Source organism: Gorilla gorilla, chromosome 3, assembly GCF_029281585.2.
Source record: "Gorilla gorilla gorilla isolate KB3781 chromosome 3, NHGRI_mGorGor1-v2.1_pri, whole genome shotgun sequence".
NCBI lineage: Eukaryota > Metazoa > Chordata > Mammalia > Primates > Hominidae > Gorilla > Gorilla gorilla.
Window position 1 is genome coordinate 113,823,449 of NC_073227.2, and position 22,765 is coordinate 113,846,213.

The 22,765-nt window shown below is 37.0% G+C and overlaps 1 protein-coding gene across 1 annotated transcript in view; it reads left to right on the forward strand.

Annotated features, from left to right (window-relative positions):
• Positions 1–22,765, forward strand: part of GRID2 (glutamate ionotropic receptor delta type subunit 2) — a 1,455,891-nt gene that overhangs the window by 1,205,750 nt on the left and 227,376 nt on the right. The window contains exon 13 of the mRNA XM_031010484.3: positions 8,815–9,010. Within this exon, the coding sequence (XP_030866344.1) occupies positions 8,815–9,010 (196 nt within the window). The remainder of the gene's footprint in view (positions 1–8,814; positions 9,011–22,765) is intronic.

Genomic DNA, 22,765 nt, shown 5'->3' on the forward strand with positions numbered 1-22,765 from the left:
CTGCGTGCTTTTTCTAGACCAAACACATTTTATATTCTGGTGGCTATTTAAACAGTTCTAAAAAAATTAAAATGAAATAGACACTCTAAAGGAGTTCAAAGCAGAAGGACCTGAGGCTGTCTTTTATCTAATGTATTCTGTTGTGCCACATGAGGAGGGTTAGGGGGAAGATGAAAGACTCAGGACAGGAGCGGGGAAAGGGACAGAATGGAGCGACTAGAAAAGGCTGCATCATTTAGACCTTATTCAAGCATTCCACATGGAGGTGCCCATCTTCTGACCCTCTGTAAATCTCTAACCCTCTTTGTTCCTCCTATGGCACCCTCTCCATCCAGAAGGCTTCATTTGAGAAATCATCTCCATTTCCCAAAATGGAGTCCTAACCCTCTGCCTTGCCTGGTATCATTCTACCGTGCTGGCCTCAGACCTCAGCTTGCTCTTCCAAAGGCTTCTGCTGTGTTGAGGAGGAAGAGACTCTGGCACCATAACAGGAAGGAAGACACAGCACTTTGGTGCTGGTACATTCCTTCATTAGAGATTGCTGTCTCTGGGTTCGTCCTGAATTACCCCACACCGTGAGGAATACTTTTAGGCTATACAATCTAATCTTCTCTGAGAGAACCCTATGTCTTCCATTAACATGACTTTGACATTAATCTTTTTTAAAATAAGAAACTTAGTGCTATTAAGCTAAAAACTCTTTCCTGAGCCTACTTTCATTAAATAAGGACACCCCTTCAGGCACTGAAAATAGCTTTTACAGAGCTCTTAATTATGGACCAAGCCACCTTGAAAACATCAGGAGTCCTTTTTATCCCACCGTATACTCTTGATATCTTTACATTTCATCAGACTTTACAAGCTTGTGTCTGAGGTAGTTAAGAAAACTTCACTAAGGAAAAGGAGCTACTAAGATAGGAATGTGACTTCTCAAAGAACAAGTGGCCATTGGCTACGCCATAAATAGGAAGGTGGAAGGCTTATTCCATTTGTCCATACATAGAGCGTACATACTCTCCTTCCTCCTCTTTATCTAAATATTCAACCAAGAAAAACAATCCTGAAATTTAATTTTCTGTAGTAATCCTCAACATTGCCAAAGGTGACTGTCCTCGACTTGTTCTGCTGCTTATCTCAAGATTCTTTAGCTACTAAGATCATGAATTCTTTTATGTATTTATAAGCATTTCAATTAAGCAATTTTCTTCACCATTTCAGTTTGCTTCCAATATTTCAGTGAAAAAATCACTCAGTTCATGTACTCCTTATCTTCTCTGTCTGCACTGCTCAGATAAGTAACTTTTTCAAGAGCAAATATTCTACTTTGTACCAGGTCCTATGTCTACCAGAATCACAGACTATACCCTCAGCTTTTTGAAATATGTTTTTTGATCCTAATTGTTTGTGTTTTCTTTTTATTTGCCTTGCCTCTGAATTTATTTATTTTACATATGTGGCAAAATATTATGACAGTCAATTCACTGGAGGTTCAATGAAGCTTGCCCAGCTGATTGTGTCACAGAGGAAATTGCCAAATATTTCTTTAAAAATGAACAATGAGAACACGTGGACACAGGAAGGGGAACATCACACACCGGAGACTGCTGTGGGGTGGGGGAACTGGGAGGGATAGCATTAGGAGATATACCTAATGCTAAATGACGAGTTAATGGGTGCAGCACACCAGCATGGCACATGTATACATATGTAACAAACCTGCACGTTGTGCACATGTACCCTAAAACTTAAAGTATAATAATAATAAAATAAAAAAGTTTTAGATTTTTTATTTTGTTTTTGATTTTTTTTTTTTTTTTTTTTGACGGAGTCTTGGTCTGTAGCCCAGGCTGGGGTGCGGTGGTGTGATCTCAACTCACTGCAACCTCTGCCACCAGGTTCAAACGATTCTCCTGCCTCAGCCTCCCGAGTAGTTGGGACTACAGGCACCCACCATCACACTCAGCTAAGTTTTTGTATTTTAGTAGAGACAGGGTTTCACCATGTTGGCCGGAATACTCTCCATCTCCTGACCTCATGATCTGCCCGCCTTGGCCTCCCAAAGGGCTGGGATTACAGGCATGAGCCACCATGCCTGGCCTTGTTTTTGATTTTTTAACTACAAATACTTCTGGTCATGATTAGTCAGCTGTAGAATGGCTAATAATATATAGTTAAAATGCTATTATTATGCCATGCTAGTTTCAGGGGGAATGCTTACTTCCCAAAATGATATATCTTTCTAGTGAAGAAGACCACCATAAAACAAGTAAGCCTCATTGATTGCTGACTGTTTTCCAGACCCTGGGCTAGATCTGGATTTCAAAGATGAAGTTTTTTAAAAATCATGGGAACCAGCAATCTATATTCTAATGAGGTAAATAAACAAATACAATTCCTAAACACAATGCTGAAATGTGAACATATTCCAAGTGTTAGAAGAGCACTGAAGAGGCAGTGAAGTTTCATGTTGAAAGGAAGGAATTCTCCAGGTAGACAAAGAAGCATCTTATGCCAAGAAGACATCTACCAAGACATGCATCTGTGATACAGCCAGGAATAAAGAAACAGTGTTTGGCTTATACTGTGAATATGAGTAAGGCAAAAGGTTGTTTCTGAGAATGGAGATAGGAAAGGCTTAAGCCAAATTTTTGAAGGAACTTGAAGGCTAAGGAGTTTAAACTGTTTTCTAAGGGCAGTGAAGTACATAGGCAGTACTTAAACAAGGCAGCAGTATGATCAGATTGCATATCAGAAAGAACAGTTTAGCTGTGCTAAAGAATGGATTAGTGGTGAGTGAGAACAGAGATAGGGAAAAGGCTTAAAAATAATAGTCCAGGTAGAAATGACAAGGCTATTAGACATGGAAAGGCAAAGATGGTGACAGATTTACAAAATTTAGGAGGTAAAATGTACAGAACTTGATGAGAGTAGATGAGGTGGGGAAGTTAAAGATCCACAGGTAAGGAAGGGGATTAGCTGAGAATGAATCTAATTGATAGGAAACAAGGATACGGCAATTCCAGAAACCATAATAGAGAACAAAGTAACAGTAATCATCATAATAACATCAATAATTACAACTACTGGTAATTGAGTGCTCATAGCTAATTACTAAGAAAAGTGTCTTATAAACAATATCTAATTCAAACCTCTAGATACCTTAATATAAAAGTATTAGTTCCTCTGCTCAATAGAGAAAGAAATTGCATTTTGGAGAAGTTTAAATAATTTTCCCAAAGATCGAAACACAAATATTTATGTTTTCACAATTCATGCTTTTAGAAACTAAGTGTTTGCTCAGTGCTGGTCAGTTGGCAGTACCTCTTGGGGATGGCCTGCCTTACCCAAGCACCACAGTCCATTTTCTAACACTTTGACTTGCTTCTTGGGTCTAAACAACATTAATTCTCACCCTCACGGCATATTAGTTGTTCCTTTAAATGCTACATTTTGGATCACTTTTTATGCTGGAAAACTTGTCACTGCACTTCATAGGACAGCTCTCAGCTGCTACAACCAATGGACAGGCAGGCTATTTACATGGTTGCTAATGAGCTCTCAGGGCTGTAACAATATCTGTCCTTTGACAGTTGCTGAAATCAGCATCCAAAGGAGAAAACTGAGAAGAGAATCGGGGGGAACCTAAACTGAGTTGGAGGATGCTTGTCATATACCCCTATTTGTCTCTTTTCCACTGTTAGCCCTTTTGCCTGAAGCATCTAGTGCCTATCCTATCAGCCACATTCCATTTTTCTCCCCCTGAAGAAAAATCTCCTCTGATGTGATAACTTAAGTTGACTTGTTCCACCCCATAGAAAATGGGATTAGACTTAAAATTCCCCAAAGCCAGCTGTCAGGCCACTCTTGTCAGTTATTGGTGAGCATTCTACACAACCAGGCTAAATGTAGTTTTTAATCTTAGAAGACAAAGAAGATGGAGATGGGACAGAGAGGTTTATGAGAGTTATTTAAGTTTTATGTGGATAGTAACATCTACTCTCTTGTTAAAGGAAGATAGGAAAAAAATATAAGTGAAAGTTTACCACAGAGGGGTTACGCATTAGATTTTTTTAAAAAATAGTTGACAGTTTTAGAGATGTGTTTTTAGCAACGTATTTAATATAACATTATTTCATTAATATAAAATTGTATAAATGTCCCAAAGAGTTTGCCATGAAGAAATTTATGACCATTTAGTATCATAGAGTCACACAATCTCATGCTTGGAAGGAAAATCATGCATTATTTATTCTACTTCAGTGCATGAATTCTTCTTCAACAATATTTATAATCACCTGACTCTGCCAGGGGGGGGAAATTCCACAAAAAAAAACCAATAGAAATTATTAAATAAGGCATTGTGGAAGGAGGAATCATCAACATCATAATCTTTATATAAAAACGGTAGAAACCTGATCAAATACTGATTTGGCAGATATGCTTGACTTTAAAATCTAACCTACTCAATGTTAAAGCTATTGCTGTCAGATATATCTAATAGACTATCAAATATTTAAAAAAATTTAATTGTATTATTTTTATTTTTTATTTTCCTTTGAGAGGGAGTCTCGCTCTGTTGCCAAAACTGGAGTGCAGTGGCACAGTCTCAGCTCACTGCAACTTCTGTCTTCTGGGTTCAAGTGATTCCCCTGCCTCAGCCTCATGAGTAGCTGGGATTACAGGTGTGTACCAGCACGCCCAGCTAAGTTTTGTATTTTTAGTAGAGACAGTGTTTCACCGTGTTGGCCAGGCTGGTCTCAATCTCCTGACCTCAAGTGATCTGCCCACCTCAGCCTCCCAAAGTGCTGGGATTACAGGTATGAGCCACTGCGCCTGGCCCCAAATTAATTTTAAATGCTTGAAAAGAGTTTCAGTGTTTATTATTCTCATTGAAAGAATTTTACGGAAACCTAAAGCCACTCAAATTTTAAAAATTTATTTTCACAGAATTGCCCTAAATCACACAGTACCTCAGCGTATGTACTGTTCATACAAATAACTAAATATAACTTACTTGTAAGCTCTCAGTATTGTTCAGTACCCACAGGTTGATGCTAGTCTGATCAGAGAACAGTAGCAGGAATAAAAAAATAATCTCAGTCAGGTGTCAAGAAGATAAGGCTGATTAGAGCAGCAAAGCATTTGCTTTCTTTTATCATCCACCACTTAGAGCTATAGACACTCATTTTTTTACTGTGTGCATGAGTAAGAGTGTGGGTTTGAGAGAAGAGACCTCAGGTCTAATGGGCTCTCAGAGTGAGCATTCACTGAGTTTTATGTGAGATATGTGGTTAGGTAGAGAAACAGAGTATACTATGAGTTATACATACTAATACTATGTTCACAGATAACACTTCTCTGGAGTACTCTAGATTTTTCCATTCCTTCTTTTTTTTTTTTTTTTTTTTTTTGAGAATGAGTTTTGCTCTTGTCGCCCAGGCTAGAGTGCAATGGTGCAATCTCAGCTCACTGCAACCTCCATCTCTCAGGTTCAAGCAATTCTACCTCAGCCTCCTGAGTCGCTGGGATTACAGGTGCATGCCACCACATCCAGCTAATTTTTTTTTTTTTGTCTTTTTAATAGAGACAGGGTTTTGCCATGTTGGCCAGGCTGGTCTGGAACTCCTGACCTCAAGTGATCCACCCACCTTGGCCTCCCAAAGTGCTGGGATTACAGGTGTGAGCCACCATGCCCGGCTCATTTTCCCATTCCTTCTATCATCTGAGAAAATGTCTATTGTTAAAAAAGAAATGTCAGTATTTGACATGGTAAATTAATGTATATATTAGACGCCTATTAATGATTCTATGATTGTTTTACATTTTAAAACAATGATTAAGCATGTCTAAATATTATACACTCAGATTTTGACCTTCAGATACAAAAGTTTTTGAAGATTACCATTTGTTGAATAACCTACTATATTTCCTTTAAAGGCTCATAATATAGGCTACAGCATTTCTGCTAATCTTGTTCTAAACTCTTCTTAGTATGAAAAATACAAAGTGACCGCTTGTAATAGTTACTCCCTTTCTATGTTGGGCTCCTGAAATGGCCTTTTCATTCTGTAATAAGCTATTTGTGTTCACTTCATTTTGCTTCAGTCGTTTTATTTTTGTCATCTTTGGTGCTATCTTAGTGTGCTATGATGGAACATGCTGAATCAGAAAACCTGTAATTTTTATTGCAAACATGTCTCAAGGCAAATTTATAAGTTGCAGTTGATATCAGAAACTACTAGAGGGAACATGCCTTTGTTCTAAATTACAAAATGCTCTGCTATTCTAAACTTGAAGTATGTTGAATATAAACTGCCTTTTTTGTAACACCAGGAGCTTCACATGGGCAATATATTAAGATATTCCTCTAAAAATGCATTGTGTACAAAACAACTTCGCCAGCTAAACTGTATGAAAACTCTATATTTTCAGGCTGTAAAGCTAATATTTAAGGTGAAGCTATGTCACAGAAACCTGATCATATTGAAGATCTTAACATTTGATTTCAGTTTTCTTTTCATAGAAGGATAAGAAGGAGCACTAATTTATTTAGCAACATTTAGCCAGGGTGACAATTTGGGCAACCCATTTATATATTTAAATGAAGCCACTGAAAAAATTGCACTAAACTGTGATCTCACCTCCATTAGATTAAAACCTTCTGATCGTTATAGATGAGTTTGATTGTTAGTACTGCCAGACAGCCAAGGGCCCAATCTTGTACTGGTAGGGTGTCTGGTGACCTACAATATGGGCTTTCTCCATCCATAGACCTGCAGGTTCTAGATGATGCTGTGTACAACCATCTGGTCTTCACCTTTGTATTTATAGAAACTGAACAAACGAGTATTGTTGTTGTAACCTGTGTAGATATATTCCATTCCTTCTTCCTGTGTTACCACTTTTGGGTATCCTCCACTAAACAGGGGGATATATGTTTAAAATGTTCATGTTTATAATACAGTTTTACTGATACTACTGAAAACAGCAGTAAATTGCTCTCTTGAAACAAAATTTTTGTTGTTATATCAAGATAATTATGGTATGACCTGCAAGTAAATGTCCACTCACTTTGTTATTCAGTTGCATCCTAGCTACATACTCATTTTACTCTTGCTTTTGCCGTCAATTATTCATTTACATTATAGCTTTAGTTTACCTTTTACAAATGGTAGAATCCGTTCAATATTTTGGAATATTCCAGAAAATTCCAGAATCGCACTTTCTCTTCAGATAGGATGATTTAAGTGCATTATTTTATGCAACAGATGTGTAGAGCAAAAAGGAATTATCATGGTAGTTTCCATGGAGTAAATAATATACATCAAAAACACAAAACTCAATAAAATGCAGATTAAATTTTGCTGAAAGTTACTATTAGAAATTGGCACAAATACTCTTCTGACAAACATGGCCCATAATGTATTGTTTCCAACACAATTTTCTACATGATGGAGATTGGTGAACTGCAAGAGTATTCCCAGTGCCTTTGCCCAATGCTACTGTTGGTTGCAAAGATCCTCAGGAAATCATTAGCAAACTCCATCTAGAAACAGACCAAAAGATCAGAGATATACATTACATGAGATTCATGGCTTATGGTTGTAGAGTTCTGTGCGCATTCGTTCTTGTTTGAAGTACAGTGTAGTGTTTCAAAGCATCTGCTCCCATTCCCAAAAGTTAGTGAGTTGTAACTGTGCCAGTATCTGATTTTAACAGTATGTCAAAGGCACAGTATTTGTTCTTAAATGTCAGTCATTAGAGTTGGGCACCTACACAAATTCAATGAGTTCCAGTGGAATGATAACTGGTTCTTTAAGCTGCAAAATATAGAGAGACTCAGAAACTCAAATGGAGGGAAATCGACCACCAATTTAGAGATAGATAACCTGGGACAAATAGATACTATCTGCAACATAAAAGATTGACTTAAAAATCTTGAAGCATTATTCTGAATATGTTTTCAGCTTTCCAGAAACATGAAATGTATTCTCATCCAAATAAAAATCGCTCCCCCCACCTCCACACTACACACACACACACACACACACACACACACACAATGCTAAAGCAAATATAGCAAACGAAATATAGAAATAAGAACCAGCGTCTTGCGTTGGAAATACTATGGTCTTTGAGGCTGGACAGACCCACATTTGAATTCTAGCTCTCGCACTCACTGACTATGACACACTGATCAAGTCACTTATTCTCTCAACCTAAGTCTCTTCATCTATAAAACAGGTCAAATAATTATTGATGTGAGGCATTTCTGTGAGGATAATGTATATCAATTGTCTGATGTGTGTATTCAATAAATAATGACTATCATAACTACTAATTTTTAAGACTACATTTGACCTCAAAGCATGTTGTTTATATAAATTCTATAATTTTATACAAATAAGCCTTGCTATGTAAAGGAATGTAGAACTAATGCTGATAACATATTGAAATTTTTTTAAATTACTAAATTAGCATATGATTATCTAGCAGTCTAATTTAACTTGTCTTTGATGGAATTGCTAGCTTTTTCTCCCATGAAGCTTCACAAAGAAAGCATTGCATTACCACTAGACGTTTTCACTTTTCCTTCAATAATAATTTTGTGTTCTCATAATTTGTATAAATGCCATATACCCTAACAACAGTTTTTCTTACACATTATATCCTAATATCAGAAAACAATAAAATAAGAAAAGCAATTTGATATATGTTTCCACACATATTGCCTTTTTTTTTCTTTTAACTTTATTCCCACTTGAAAATACTCAGTAGTGTCTCTTGTGTCTCTCTTCTCTCCCAATAATCAAGGTCTCTCCAGGACCTTTCCAAGCAAACAGAAATCCCTTATGGCACAGTCCTAGACTCTGCGGTATATGAGCATGTCCGCATGAAAGGACTGAATCCTTTTGAGAGGGACAGCATGTATTCCCAAATGTGGCGGATGATCAACCGAAGCAATGGATCGGAGAACAATGTTCTGGAGTCCCAAGCAGGCATTCAAAAGGTACTGTCCATGGTTCTCCTTTAATAGTCCTTACCATTTTGTGTCCCATGCTGGAATTGCGCAGTTGAGATTTGGTTTTTTTTGTTTTGTTTTTTGTTTTTTATCTTTAATGCTGACGGCAAATTTCCTGTTACATTACATCTTATATTGATTTAAAGAAGATTTTTTAGGGAATTCAAAGTCCTCTGTAGTGTGTCTAACAGATCAGTTTCCATTTGAATTCCAAAATCAAATACACACACTGGTATTTTGTTCAGAAAAGGGTTAAGAACTTAACAAACATGAAGTTTAAAAAAGTTTTTATAAATCCCATTCCAAATATCATTCAAGTTATCTGATTCTTTTAAATGACTCAGGGTATTTTCTACACTACACTTGTTTTTAGATTAAACCATCATCTTTAGTTGTGATTATGTGAAGCTATCTGGAAGTAAAAGTTAATCTTGTCAACAAATAAGGTTCCTACGGATGTCTGTTTCTATTCCAAATGTGAAAATCTTTATTTACATCTTACTTTTTCTATAACTATCTATATTAAAAAGGCATAGAAAGACTGTTTTCCTTTTATGTGAAAATCTTAAGGCTATTTTTACTCTGAGCTGTAGCTTATAAACATATATACGGAAGCAATTCAAACCCTATCAACCTCTATGAGAGATCTGACTGTTTTTTCTTAAAATTATCTCTAGTGACTAGCCTAGTGAAAATCATTGTTGACATTTAATAAATAATTATGGAATGCAGGAATGAATGTCAGTAATAGCAGCAATAGTGGTATACAATTTTTCTCTCTGACCTTCCCCTGCAGAGTAATTTGGACTCCAAGTCTGTGTTTCCTGTTCTAAAGGCAAACTCACTAATGTCATCCTAGAGGATATTTTGATGACTATAAAAATTATTCTGTGACAGGTTGCAGCATTATTCTCTGCTTTTTCATCTGGCACCCTTTATCTGCCACTGCTACTACTATGGTCCCTAGAGTCAGCCTAGTAATTCTTGCAGTCAGCATATTGATATCATTCTTCTGAGAGCTGATGATGCTAACATAAACCTTTCTTCAAGTGTTAATGATGTCTTTAAGGAAGTGAATATCCTGGAGATGTTAGCAATGGCCTCTATCCTCTTTGCCCTTGTTATACCCCATTTTCTGGGGCTCAGTTATTGATTCTAAAATATTTCTTGGCTTTCTCCAAAGAACCATTGGCTCCTGGAGTTTCAACATGGTTCTCCCAGTTAATGGGGTTGGGGGTTGAGAGGTGGATCCAAGTGGGTGAATGAACATGTATTTTTGGACAAGAGAGGAGGAGGGTGGACATTTTAAGGCTTACTAGGTACTCATAGCATGTTAATGAATTTGTGTTCAGAATAAGTATACACTATGGCTTTGAGGATGAGTTATTTTCCTTTATATCATCTGTTAAAAATGAATTTGTTTTTTGATGATTAATATAAATAGAAATTTATAGTTCATATTTCTATTCCATTTTAGGAGCCAAAGCTCCCCCTGCCTTATAACCTCATTCTATACAGTATTATTGCAGAGAAATTTCATTTTATTTTCTCCCACCAGCCTGGTGTTAATGGGCACATCAACCCGGGTTTGAATCCAGCTCATTTTTTTAAATAAAATGTATAAACATAACTAGCTACTCAAAATCTCTGGGCCTTGAGAGTTACATCATGAAGATAAGAATTCTACCTCACACAGTTTTTGTCAAGATTAAATAAGATAATATATATAAAGCATCAATAAGTAGTATGAGTAGAGCCATAAACCTTTCTCATAAGATGGCCCTGAAGATTACCTGAGATAATTTATATGTGAGGGATTTGTAATTATAAAGCTTTATTGTTTAATATTTCCTAATCTTAATGTAAAGTTGTGACATAATAAAAAGAAGATGCAATAAAAGAGGTAGATAATAATTTCTATTCATTGTTAGTCTGTTGATAAGGAGGGCTAATGAGTTCGAAACTGCAAATCAAGTCCTCAAATATTTATTATACCATGTTGATTCAGTTTTCTGATTTACTAGAGGGCCAGTGAAAATGCTCTTCTGAATGAATTTATAATAGAAAATATCTAAGTGAAATGTGTTTGTACTATATATTTCTTTCAACCCAAATTAGAAACAGCTGACAATTGATTAGACAGGGAGTAGCTAATAATAATAAGATGTATTTTGGTTCAAGCTTACAAGGTCTTGGCCAGCTTCTATTAAAAAACAAAACAACCAACAAACAAATAATAACCTTTTCACCTGATAAAGTTCATTGGAGTTTCATGAAATTGAGAACTATGACACATGAAATGTGGTTGTGGATTCTTCTTCAAGAAACTAGTCTTGAACATTTCACACAGCAGCTTTTTATTCTCTGTCATTGATTTCTAATTTGTACAGGCAGATAAGACATCAGAGGTCTTTTAGGTCAACATTTCACAAAAGGCCACACTTCTTCTATAATATCTTGGGCAAGAATCCATATATATATGTGTGTGTGTGTGTGTGTATGTATATACTATATATGTGTGTATATACATACATGTATATGTATGTATATACACACATATACTATATATGTATATAGTATATGCATATATATACACACACACTATATATGGATATATATATAGTAACTGCCTTCCAGGAAGGCCTGCATCACTGAGAAAAACAATCCTCACAATCTATAACTTTAAATAGATTCCATTAATGTCTCAGTCTGTATTTGTTCTTAATTGTGCTACTAGTCTCATTAAGTTTCTCTTACTCGAAGGTAGATACCGATCTCATCTACCATCTTGATTCGGCTTGTACCAAAGAAATCTGTGTAAATGAGCATTAAGTCGATGACTTCTGATTTGCTAAACTTGGTAGCAAACTACCCTAAGTAAACTAGACAAATTTTTTTTTGTGCCTTGCTTTAACCAAGATCTTTTGCATAAGTAGAAAAAATATGATTTTTAAAATGCAGCTGAATTTTTTATGCATTCATTCAACAATTATTTATTAAGCACCTTCTATTTGTCAAGCAGTACATTAGTCACTGGGATGGACAGAAATGAAAACAAATGCCTTCATGGAGTTTGCATTATAGTGGGTATAAACAATAAACAAAATAAACAAGCTCTATGGTATGTTCAGTAGTGAGAATTGTTAAGGAGAAAGAATAAAGTAGGAGAAGAGGATGGGAAATACTGAGAAGCAAGGTAATCTGCTTTATTAAATCAGGTAGCCAGGGAAGGCTTCACTAAGAAAATAACATTTGAATAAAAACTTTAAGCAGGTTGGAGAGGGGAGAATATGTGTACGTCTGAGTAAAGTGTTTTTAGAAAGAGGGTCAGCCAGTACAAAGGCCCTGAAGTAGAAGCATGCCTAGATGTTCCAAGAATATGAAGGAGGCCAGTATGGATTCAGAAATAAAGGATAATATCAGAAGTGCAACAAGGTCAAGAGGTAAAAGATCTGGAGGTAGAGAGAGGATGAATCATGTAGGGTCTAGCAATGCAAAGTGTGGTCCTGTGGACTAGCAGTGTCTGCATCACGTGAGAGCTTCCTAAAAATATAGACTCTTATGCCCCTATCCCAGCCTTTCTAAATGTGAATCTCATTTTAACAATATCCATAGGTGGTTCATATGCATGTTAAAGTTTGAGTTGTGCTAACGCAGGCTGTCTAGAACATTCTAAGTTGGCTTTTTCTCTGTGTGGGATATCAAACCTCAGGAGAGTTTTCAACTGAAGAGCAACATGATAACATATTTTGGCAAATCATATGACTATTGTGCTGAAACAAACGGAAGATGGCAACATGGAAGCTGGAAGCCAGTTAGGAGGCCGTGATGGTGACTCAGCAACATTCTGAAATTACACCATGGGAAGTTCATTTCTCTTAAAACCCAAAAACATCTTAAAAGACTATGACTTTGAGTAGTTATTGGCATTAGCACCTTAGTGGAATTTAGTCTATTAGATTATTTTAGATGGGCCTAGGACATAAACAGATACAGCTTCTGAGAGCAGTTGTAGAAACTTCCAGGTGGCAGGTAAGGATCTGACCAGAAATCAAGGATCATGTGCAGCACTAAAATAGGGAAGTCCCTGATTATTATGAGGGCCGTATTCACTTCCCATTAATCTATTATAATTCTTGGGGAAAAACAAATCATTCTAGAATCTCATCATAGAAGACCACTAGAGAAGTAAATAAAACCAGGATTGGTAGGATTTGTAAGTGAATAATACTTCAGACTATGAAATTCCAAGGGGATGTACGCTCAAATGGATACCATAGTAACAGGGAAGTCGGTGGTGGTGCCAGCACCAGCAGTATTCAGTCATAAAGATAGCATTAATGTATAAGCTGTCTGTCCACAGAAGTCCAAGAGCAATATGGGGAAAGGGGTGCTATTACTGGGGGGAACTCACAAGCTCCAAAGTGGGCATCAGGGCTGCAACCAAGCCACTGGACTTCAGGGCCTAGCTCTAATCCTAGCTGGAAAACTGAAGTATTAAAATGGAAGCCAAGGCAAAAGATTGGTCATATCAATATGGGCCAATGTCATGGGTTTTAGAAGACTGAGGAAGGAAGACAAATCCCAGACCCTAAGAACTAGTGAGTAAGCCTACCCCAGTTTTATTCAGCTCTGGCTGAAAAACTCAGTGGACTTGAACCTGCTATTTTACATACTCATTCAACACATATTCAGTGAATACCTATTGTTTCCAAGTCTCTGTTCTAGGCATTAGAAGGTGTAATAGAACAGGTAAAGTTCCTGCCTAAATGGAGATTATATTGTAGTGAAGAGAAGATAACAGACAAGCATAAATGTGTGCTCTAAAGAAAAATTGGAAGGGTAAGAATGGAAAAAAAAAAAAAAGCAGATCATGAAGAGGATGTTGCCATCCCATATTGGGAGGTTGGGAAATACTTCTCTGAGAAACTGATGTTTGAATGGAGACCTGAAAGAGGACAGGGGGTGAACCATGCATATAGTTTGGAGAGAGGGGACCGGAAGTGCTCCAGGCAGAGGGAATGCTCATTACAAAATTCCTGAGGCAGAAGCTAGCTTGGCATACTGGAGAGAAATGTCAAGAAGATCAGTGAGGTTGGAGCAGGTTGCACAGAGAGGGGGTTAGGGGATGGAGAGGCAGATGGATATGATCAGAGTGGGAGGTGGGAAGGATGGAGGCCATTGAAAAGGCTGATGCTTGGGCCCCACTAAAGTCCAAATTGTATCTTAATTGGTAAATGGAAGGCAGCTAAATTTCTCACATTCCTCCAAGTGATTCTGATTCACAGTAAGGGTTGGCAATCACTGATATAATATTCTATGAGTGATTTTAATGACCTTAGTTACTCTGAGATGAGAAACCAGTGCAGAGTTTTGAGCAGAAGAGTGACGCAACGTAACTTTTTAAAGGTCCGCTCTAGATGCTGTGTGGAGACCAGGAGGCTCAAGGGTGGGAGCGGGGAGCTTAGTGAGGAGGCCACTGTAATAATCCAAGTGTGACATGGGGGGGGGGGTGGACCAGAGTGATTATGGTGAAAGTGATGAGAAGGGATTAAATTTAAACATATTTTGAAGGTAGCACTGACAAGATTTTCTAAAAGAGTAAATGTGGGGTGAAAAAGAGGAGTTAGGGATGACTTCAATATCTTTGGCTTACGTAGGTTGAGGGATGGAGTTGCCATTTATTGAGATTGAGAAAACCATGACAAGAGTAGGTTTGATAAGTCAAATGGGAATTTGTCTCTGGCATGGTAGTTAATATGAAATCCTTACTCATTACGCAGGCAAAGTTTGTATCTAAGGCCACAAGGCTGGATGTGGTCACTGAGGATGTGAGTATATCTGGAAAAGAAAAACATCTAAACACAATTTAATATTTAGAGGAGGCAGAGATAGAGAGGGCATAACAAAGCCTCAGGAAACTATCAGCTAGTGAGGTAAGATGGAAAACAAGAGAGAGTAAGTGGTGGTTTAAAAACCAAAAGAAAAGAAGAATTTCAAGAAGTTCAGAGGATCAACTGTCTGTCAAATGTTGCTCGTGATAAAGGGTGATGAATGCTAAAAATTAATTGTAGTTTTGGAAACCAGCAGTCACTGGTGACCTGACAACAACAGGCCTGGTAGAGCAGAAGAAGAGATTAGAGAAAGATTAGAGAAAAGAAAAGAAGTAAAAGAGAGGATGTGGAGATTATGAAACTAGAAAGAAGAGATTATGAGAACCAGGTACTGGAAAAAAATGCCTATACAAATAATCGAATCACCAAGAATAAACACAGAGCTAATATTTGAGAGAGTGACAGAGAGCCAAGTGATAAAATCTTCAAGCCACGTTGGAGGAGTGACACTGATAACTGTAGTAAAACTACAAGTAGATACTATAGCTCTTTTTAAAGGAGTAACTCCTTTTTAAAGAAATTTTGCTGAAAGAAAATGCTGGTAATGAGAGGAGTTTCTGGAGTAGGATGTCAGGTTTGGGGAAATTTTTTACGAAAGAAGACATATACAGTATCTGTATATTGATGGGAGTATGCAATAAAGAGAAGGAAACCCATGATACAGGAAGAAGACTGCAGTATTGCTGGAGAACTTTCTTTGATTAGGAGATAAGTTATGGCATCTTAGTGCACAGGTAGACGGTTTGGACTTAGAAGCACAGTCCATCCATAGTAAGAGGAGAGAAGGACATAAGTTAGAAGATGTGGTGGTGGGAGCATAAGGAAGTTCATCCTTGACTGCTTGTATTATATTTAAACCAAAGTCATCACCAAAGTGTAAGCAGCAGGGCAGAGATTCTGGAGATTTGAAGAAAGAGAAAATAGGAATGGCTGTCCTGGAGAATCAAAGAGATAGTAGACTACTAAAATATAATAAACTTTCTAGACAAGACTGAAGGGGTTTGTAATCGGTGGTCATGACTATAAATTGGGACCAGTCAGCATGATTGTGAGTATTTGTCTAGCCATCATCTTCAGCTGACTGAGTATAAGTGCAAAGTCCACAAAGAGTATATTTCACCAGAATTAGTGTTTCCAGAAAAGTATGATAGAAGATAATAGGAGCAAGCAAGGAAATTAAGAGCACATGCAAAAAAAAAAAGGAATTATTGTTATGAATCATGGAATCTGTGCTATATAAAAGGAAAGTGATGATACAAGGGAATTGAGGATATGAAAAGGGTGGCAGGAACAATGCATTGTGGGCCTAGATGGGACTAGAATTCTTGGAATCAGCAAACAAGAAGGATAAAATTGGAAGTAACATGAAGCTTGTTCTGAGATGACACGTTTGAAGTTGAAATGATGAAGAGAATACAGTTATTGAAATTGATGACATGGGATTTGGTGGCTCAGGTAGTAGAAAAGACAAAATCTTTGGAGAAGAGGAAGACTTGAGACTGAAAAAGAAAGTACTGGAAAGAGATGCTTATGTGAATAATCAAATAGCCAAGAAGAAACGCAGAACTCCTATTTGAGAGAGTGACAGAAAGCCAAGTGATAAAAATGTTCAAATAATGTTGGAGGAGTGATGCAGGGTCAGTAAGTGACCACAGTAACACTGAGTGGCAGGTAGTAAAGTCTGATAACATAAGCTTCAAAGCTGGAGAATTTTCGGGACAAGGGTCTAGAAATGGTTTGAGGGGCAAAGAGGATACCAACACTGGATCCTGTCCCAGTGGTATGAGTGTTGTAGCAGAGAAAAATAATCACCACAAGACCACAGGCAATGCAGTATCCCCAGAAGATAAGTACATTCTACTTAGCAAAGTAAAGTAAAAGGACATTTCAAAAAACAAATGGAGGTTATAGGTAAGGTGATTATTTTTCCTAGTTTGCTTGGGACAGTCTCGATTTTGCCACTTGTCCCAGTGTTATTAACTGTATTCCCACTCACTCTCAAGAGTATTATCATTATGACAACAAATTCTGTGACCTCCCTAGATACACATATCCTGCTGATAATAAAGTTTCATAGAGCAGAGTAGAAGAACCTGGAGAGTTGTAGAGGAATAGGAAAACTGGTCAAAATCAAGGGAATCGCAGATCCATATCAGTGAGATTTAAACAGTGATCTGGAAATTTCAGACTTTCCATGAGGGCAGCATTTAGGAATCCAGGACCAACACAGACTCTAGGCAAATTATGTTGATAAGATGAGTGTAGGTTGGCAGGAGGGGTGAGCATATTGCCAGGTGCTTACTGAGGTGTGGGGCCCCTCTTCATCCCTGACAGTGGCAGTGGAAGCTTGGCTAACAGCAATCTCACCAGCAGCTGAAAGTCTTGAGGGCGTTGCTTCCCACAGCTGAGTGAGGCTGGGAAAGATAGCAGCTGATACATGCTAGACTTAAGGATGAAGCAGCTCTGCACCATGTTGCACAAAGGAAAAATGGCTGTGAGTAGAAAACAGATTTCAGCTGTTACACAGCTTCATCTATACTTTGTCCTGACCTTCCACGTCGGCCATATCCTCTTTTCTGCTTGTTCCATTCCCCTTCCTCCTAGAGCTATAAGCATCATTTGTCGTTGAGTAAAAATGCCAAAGTAGATGACAATTAATGAGCCAGCAGCAGAAGGAGGGTGAGGGCTAATTGGAGCTTTAGTGAGCAACTTGCTAATATATTAACTAGGTATATGACCTCAAAATCTGGGTTAGGCCCTTATTACAGAAATAAACAAACTGAAAATGGCTTGGGGTAAAACAAGACAACAAACTCAACAGCTTTGGTTCTACGAAAACGCCAAGCCTGGGCTGTCATACCACTGGACTTGGAGGGAGCAGTGTATTTGCTGCATTTGCCCTTTTGCCAAATGATTCCAACAAATACATGATTCACTTCAGTACTACACCCTGCATCTGAGAGCTCAGATACCACTGGCATATTTTCTGCTCTCTAGAAATCAGAGTGTTTAGGTCTGTGTCAGTCATCACACAAAGAAAGAAGAGAACTGCACAGTGGGAGAATAAAAAAGATGTAGAGATCATTTCCAGCAGCCGTGCTAATGCATTTTTAATAGTAGAGTTGGATGTTTTTTTAATTATTATTAAGACTTATTTTTGTTTTTAACAATCCTCATGGATATTTGAAATCAAAATCAGACTCGATTAGATGTTTTCTCAAAAAGAAAAGGAGAAACCTAGAATCATTGTGACACATGTAAAATTGCTTATGAAGACTTCTTAGGTCATCATCAGCAATTTTACATGTTACAATGTGTCAAGTTTTATAGCAGACAAATCATACTACAAATACTACAAACAAACATGTTTTTCTAGATGCCAAGAAAAAATATATGTATGTATATATATATATATGTATGTATACAAATTCTGTGAATTATACTGGATGCTGATGCAACAGTGAAGTACTGTCTTATGTACATAAAGATGATACTACCAACCTGCTGTTGACAGAGTATGTTCTTTTAAAATTGCTTTTTTCCACAGTGATTTAATTCATGATGAAAGCCAGATCTGTTCCAATTCTTCTTTTAATTAGCTACATTCAATTCTAATTCATCTATTCATTCACTCATTCCTTTAATCAACAAACATTTATTCAGTGGCTGCTAAGTAAAATGCAGAACAGCAGGTACCCCACAGAGAGTTGTACAAGACATTGTGAGAACACAGGGAAAGGGAACCTAGCATAGCCTGAAGGATGAGGCTACTTCAGATCAGTGAAGACTTCCTAAAGGAAGTGATATTAAACTTAGAATGAGTAGTATTTAATTAGGTAACAGAAATAACAAAAAATGGGATAGGGAGGAGAGGGCCTGAGCAAAGGCATGAAGGTGAGCAGAGCACAGTATGTGCAAGAAACAAAAAGCAATTCCAGTTAGAAGACAAGGTGCTGCAATAAAGTGGTGGGGGAGGAAGGTGCTTGTGGAACAAAGACACCTACTGGGCCATGTATCACTGGAACTTGCTAATTGGACATTAATATAATAATTCAAACTAGATGAGCAATAAGATGTAAAAAGAATAGCAGAAGTATTTGAAATCAGTTTCTCGATTGTGAAGAATAGAGAGCCACTTTGGACTTAGTTTTCTTCCATATTTTAAAATTGTGGAAACAGAATTTATTAATTCTAAGATTTTTTCTGGAATGAATATTCAGTGAGTCTTTGGACACTAATTTCAAACTGTTTAATAGCTTATGAGAGAAAATGCTTCCTAGGAAACTTCAGAGGACTGTAGTGGGAGTCCCTAACACAGAGACCCTAACATCAAGCCTATGTTGTTAGTCCTGACTTAAAACACAGCCTCATACCCAAGTGAAAAAATTCTCCAAAGGATTTTCCAGCTTTCTAGTTCCCCAGGATGAAAAAAGAATAGATTGATGCATCTTTGTTTCCTGCTGGTTGCATTATATTCTCAAACTTCTTATTCCAATAAATATCCAAGGTATTGCCTTGGTTTAGTTCTTACTCTCAAAGTTACTTCCCAAATTGGAAAATGCATATATATATTTTAAAAATTTTCTGTTGGGTAAATACCAAAAATTAAAAATTATAATCCTACTGATATCATTTGGCTCTGTGTTCCCATCCAAATCTCATTTCAAATTGTAATCCGCATGTGTCAGGGTAGGGACCAGGTAGGAGGCGATTGGATCATGGGTGTAGTTTCTCCCGTGCTGTTCTCACAATAGTGAGTGAGTTCTTGCCGAGCTAGTGGTTTTAAAGTGATATTTCCTCATTATCACACTCATTCTATTCTGCTGCCTTGTGAAGAAGGTGCCTGCTTCCCCTTCACCTTCCACCATGATTGTAAGTTTCCTGAGGCCTCCTCAGCCATGCAGAACTGTGAGTCAGTTAAACCTCTTTTCTTTATCAATTACCCAGTCTCAGGCATTTCTTTATAGCTGTGAGAAAATGAACTAATACACCTACCATAATTTAAAAATTATTTTAGTCTCCAATTTTACCCTCAGAGTTTACCTCCATTAATAGCAGAGTATACATCTTTACGACTTCCTTCTTTATTTAAACAGGCCGGGCGCTGTGGCTCATGCCTGTAATCCCAGCACTTTGGGAGGCTGAGGCGGACAGATCACCTGAGGTCAGAAGTTCGAGACCAGCCTGACCAATATAAGGAAACCCCGTCTCTATTAAAAATATAAAATTAGCCAGGTGTGGTGGCGCATGCCTGTAATCCCAGCTACTCGGGAAGCTGAGGCAGAAGAATCACTTGAACCTGGGAGGCGGAGGTTGCAGTGAGCTGAGATTGCACCATTGCACTCCAGCCTGGGCAACAAGAATGAAACTCCATCTCAAAAATAAAAAATAAATATAAAAATAAAATAAACAGGAGACATCTGCAAAAATCACACATATGCAAATAGTCACACATATGAATACAATTTTTGTTTAATTTCCATTTTGACTTTTTAAAAAATAAAATGTTTTCATGCCCTTGTCTTTTTCAATTCCTTTGTCGAAAACATCTTTCAGGTTAGTGTGTATGTATATTATACATATGTAAGTTTCATTCGCTTTCTGTGGCTCCCAGTCCCTGGCTGTTCTTTTACATCCTCAAAAGGGCCCTCCCTCTCCTCTCATTCTGATTTATGTTTTCAGTGTTCTACAATTTTCTCCTTCTCAACTGCTAAATTCAATTCTCTGACTAAACATAAATGCCATGACTATTAGCATATCTGTCTGTTTTTACGTTTCTCAGATTAATTGTCATCTTAGGCACTAAAGCTTCTGATTATAAATTCCTCCTTTCTTGTTAAATATCCATAACTCTATTATTTTTCTTATTTTAAATCAATATGTCTTGCAAAATCCTTTAGGGCTCTGCTATCTGGCGCCAGCTTTGCCTAGGAGATAATAAAATAAATAAAATTTGAATGTCTTGATAGTGTTTGGGGGAAATAAATATATTACAGTATAAAACCATGCTTATGTTTTATAGAAAATAACTGGCTTCTTCCATTATTCCTTTATTTCTCCTATTATACATAACATTAAATACTGGAGTCCAAAAGTGCACACTACATTTTAAAAAACTCCGTAACTAAAGATAAAGCTTCTCTTTTTATGTGATAAAAATTGGCTTGTAATATAATCTAAGCACATCACATTCATAGCTTTCATATTTAAAGTTCAGTTTTTCAATACAAATTTTTATTGAAATTTTAAATTTTATTTATTTTTTAAAATTATAAAATACATGTAACATAAAATTCACCATCTTAACCATTTTAGGTGTACAATTTAGTAGCATTAAATACATTTACATTATTGTGCAACCATCGCCACCATCCATCTCCACAGCCCTTCTTCTTGCAAAACTAAAACTCTGTACCCACTAAAAATTCCCTCCTCCCATTCCCTCTTCCCCCCAAGGCCTTAGCAATCAATTATGTCTCTACGAATTTGAACATTCTAGGTATCTCATATAAATGTAATCACATAGTAGTTGTCCTTTTTTGACTGGCTTTCTTCACTTAGCATAATGTCCTCTAGGTTCATCTACCTTGCAGCATGTGTCAGAATTTCCTTCAATTTTAAGGCTAAATAATATTCTGTTGTGTATATGTGTATGTGTATATATGTGTATATATGTGTGTGTATATATATCCTGCATTTTATATATATGCTATATATATATGTATATACATATATACACACACACATATATATCCTGCATTTTGTTTATCTGTTCATTATCAATAGACATGGGTTGCTTCTACCTTTTGGCTGTTATGAATAATGGCTCTCAATTATCTTGGGTATATATCCAGAAGTGGAACTGCTAGACAAAATGGCAATTCTAGTTTTAATTATTTAAGGAATTGCCATACTGTTTTCCATAATGGTTGCACCATTTTACCTTCACACAAATAATGCACAAGGGTTCCATTTTTTTTTTTTTTACATTATCACCAACATTTATTTTGTTTTTTGATAGTAGCCATCCTGATGGGTATGGGATAGAAATCATGTAAATCTAAATTCTATTTTAGTATGCATTTTTAAGAGGCACTATTTTGGCTAATAAACTTCAATAACTATCTTCTTCACATTATGCTCCAATAAAAATTCGATTGTGCTTGCTTATCATATAAAGCTCAGCATTCCTGAGAGGTAAGACTCAATCTATCCCACAAATATGGCTCATCCCAGTAGTGATTCTCAAAGACAGAAGAGACCAATAACCTACTAACCAGCCCCCAGCAAAAGAAGCAAGTCAGAATGGGGGAAGGAAGTATGTATAGTTCAACAGAACAAAAACTCATGTTATTCGGACACATCCAATTGAGAATAATTTGTTTTCCTGAACTCTGGGAATGTTTATCTCTGCCATTGCGATTCCTAGAACTCATCACAGTTATGGAGCTGAAAGAGACTGCAGGGACCTTCTAGATTAATCATTTTGTTTTATGGATGAGAAAATTATACCTAAAAAGGTTAAGTGATTTACCTAAGGCCACACAGCTGATTAGTGTCAATATTTGTATCTCCAGCCCACATCTCTTAATTCTGGTCACTTGCTCTTTCCATCACAGTTAAAAAACTTAAGTCTGTAATGTCCTCTCAAAACTAATTAAAATTCACATCACAATTTGAGTGGTTCTCAAACTTTATATGCTATTAAGAATTGCCTAGTGAGGCTGTCCAAAATGCTTATTCTTAAACCTCCAAACCCAGATATCAAGATTCACGGAGTCTGGGGTGGGACCCAAGAATTAAACTAATGAGCAATACAGATGATTCTGATAAACATTGTTCACAGATT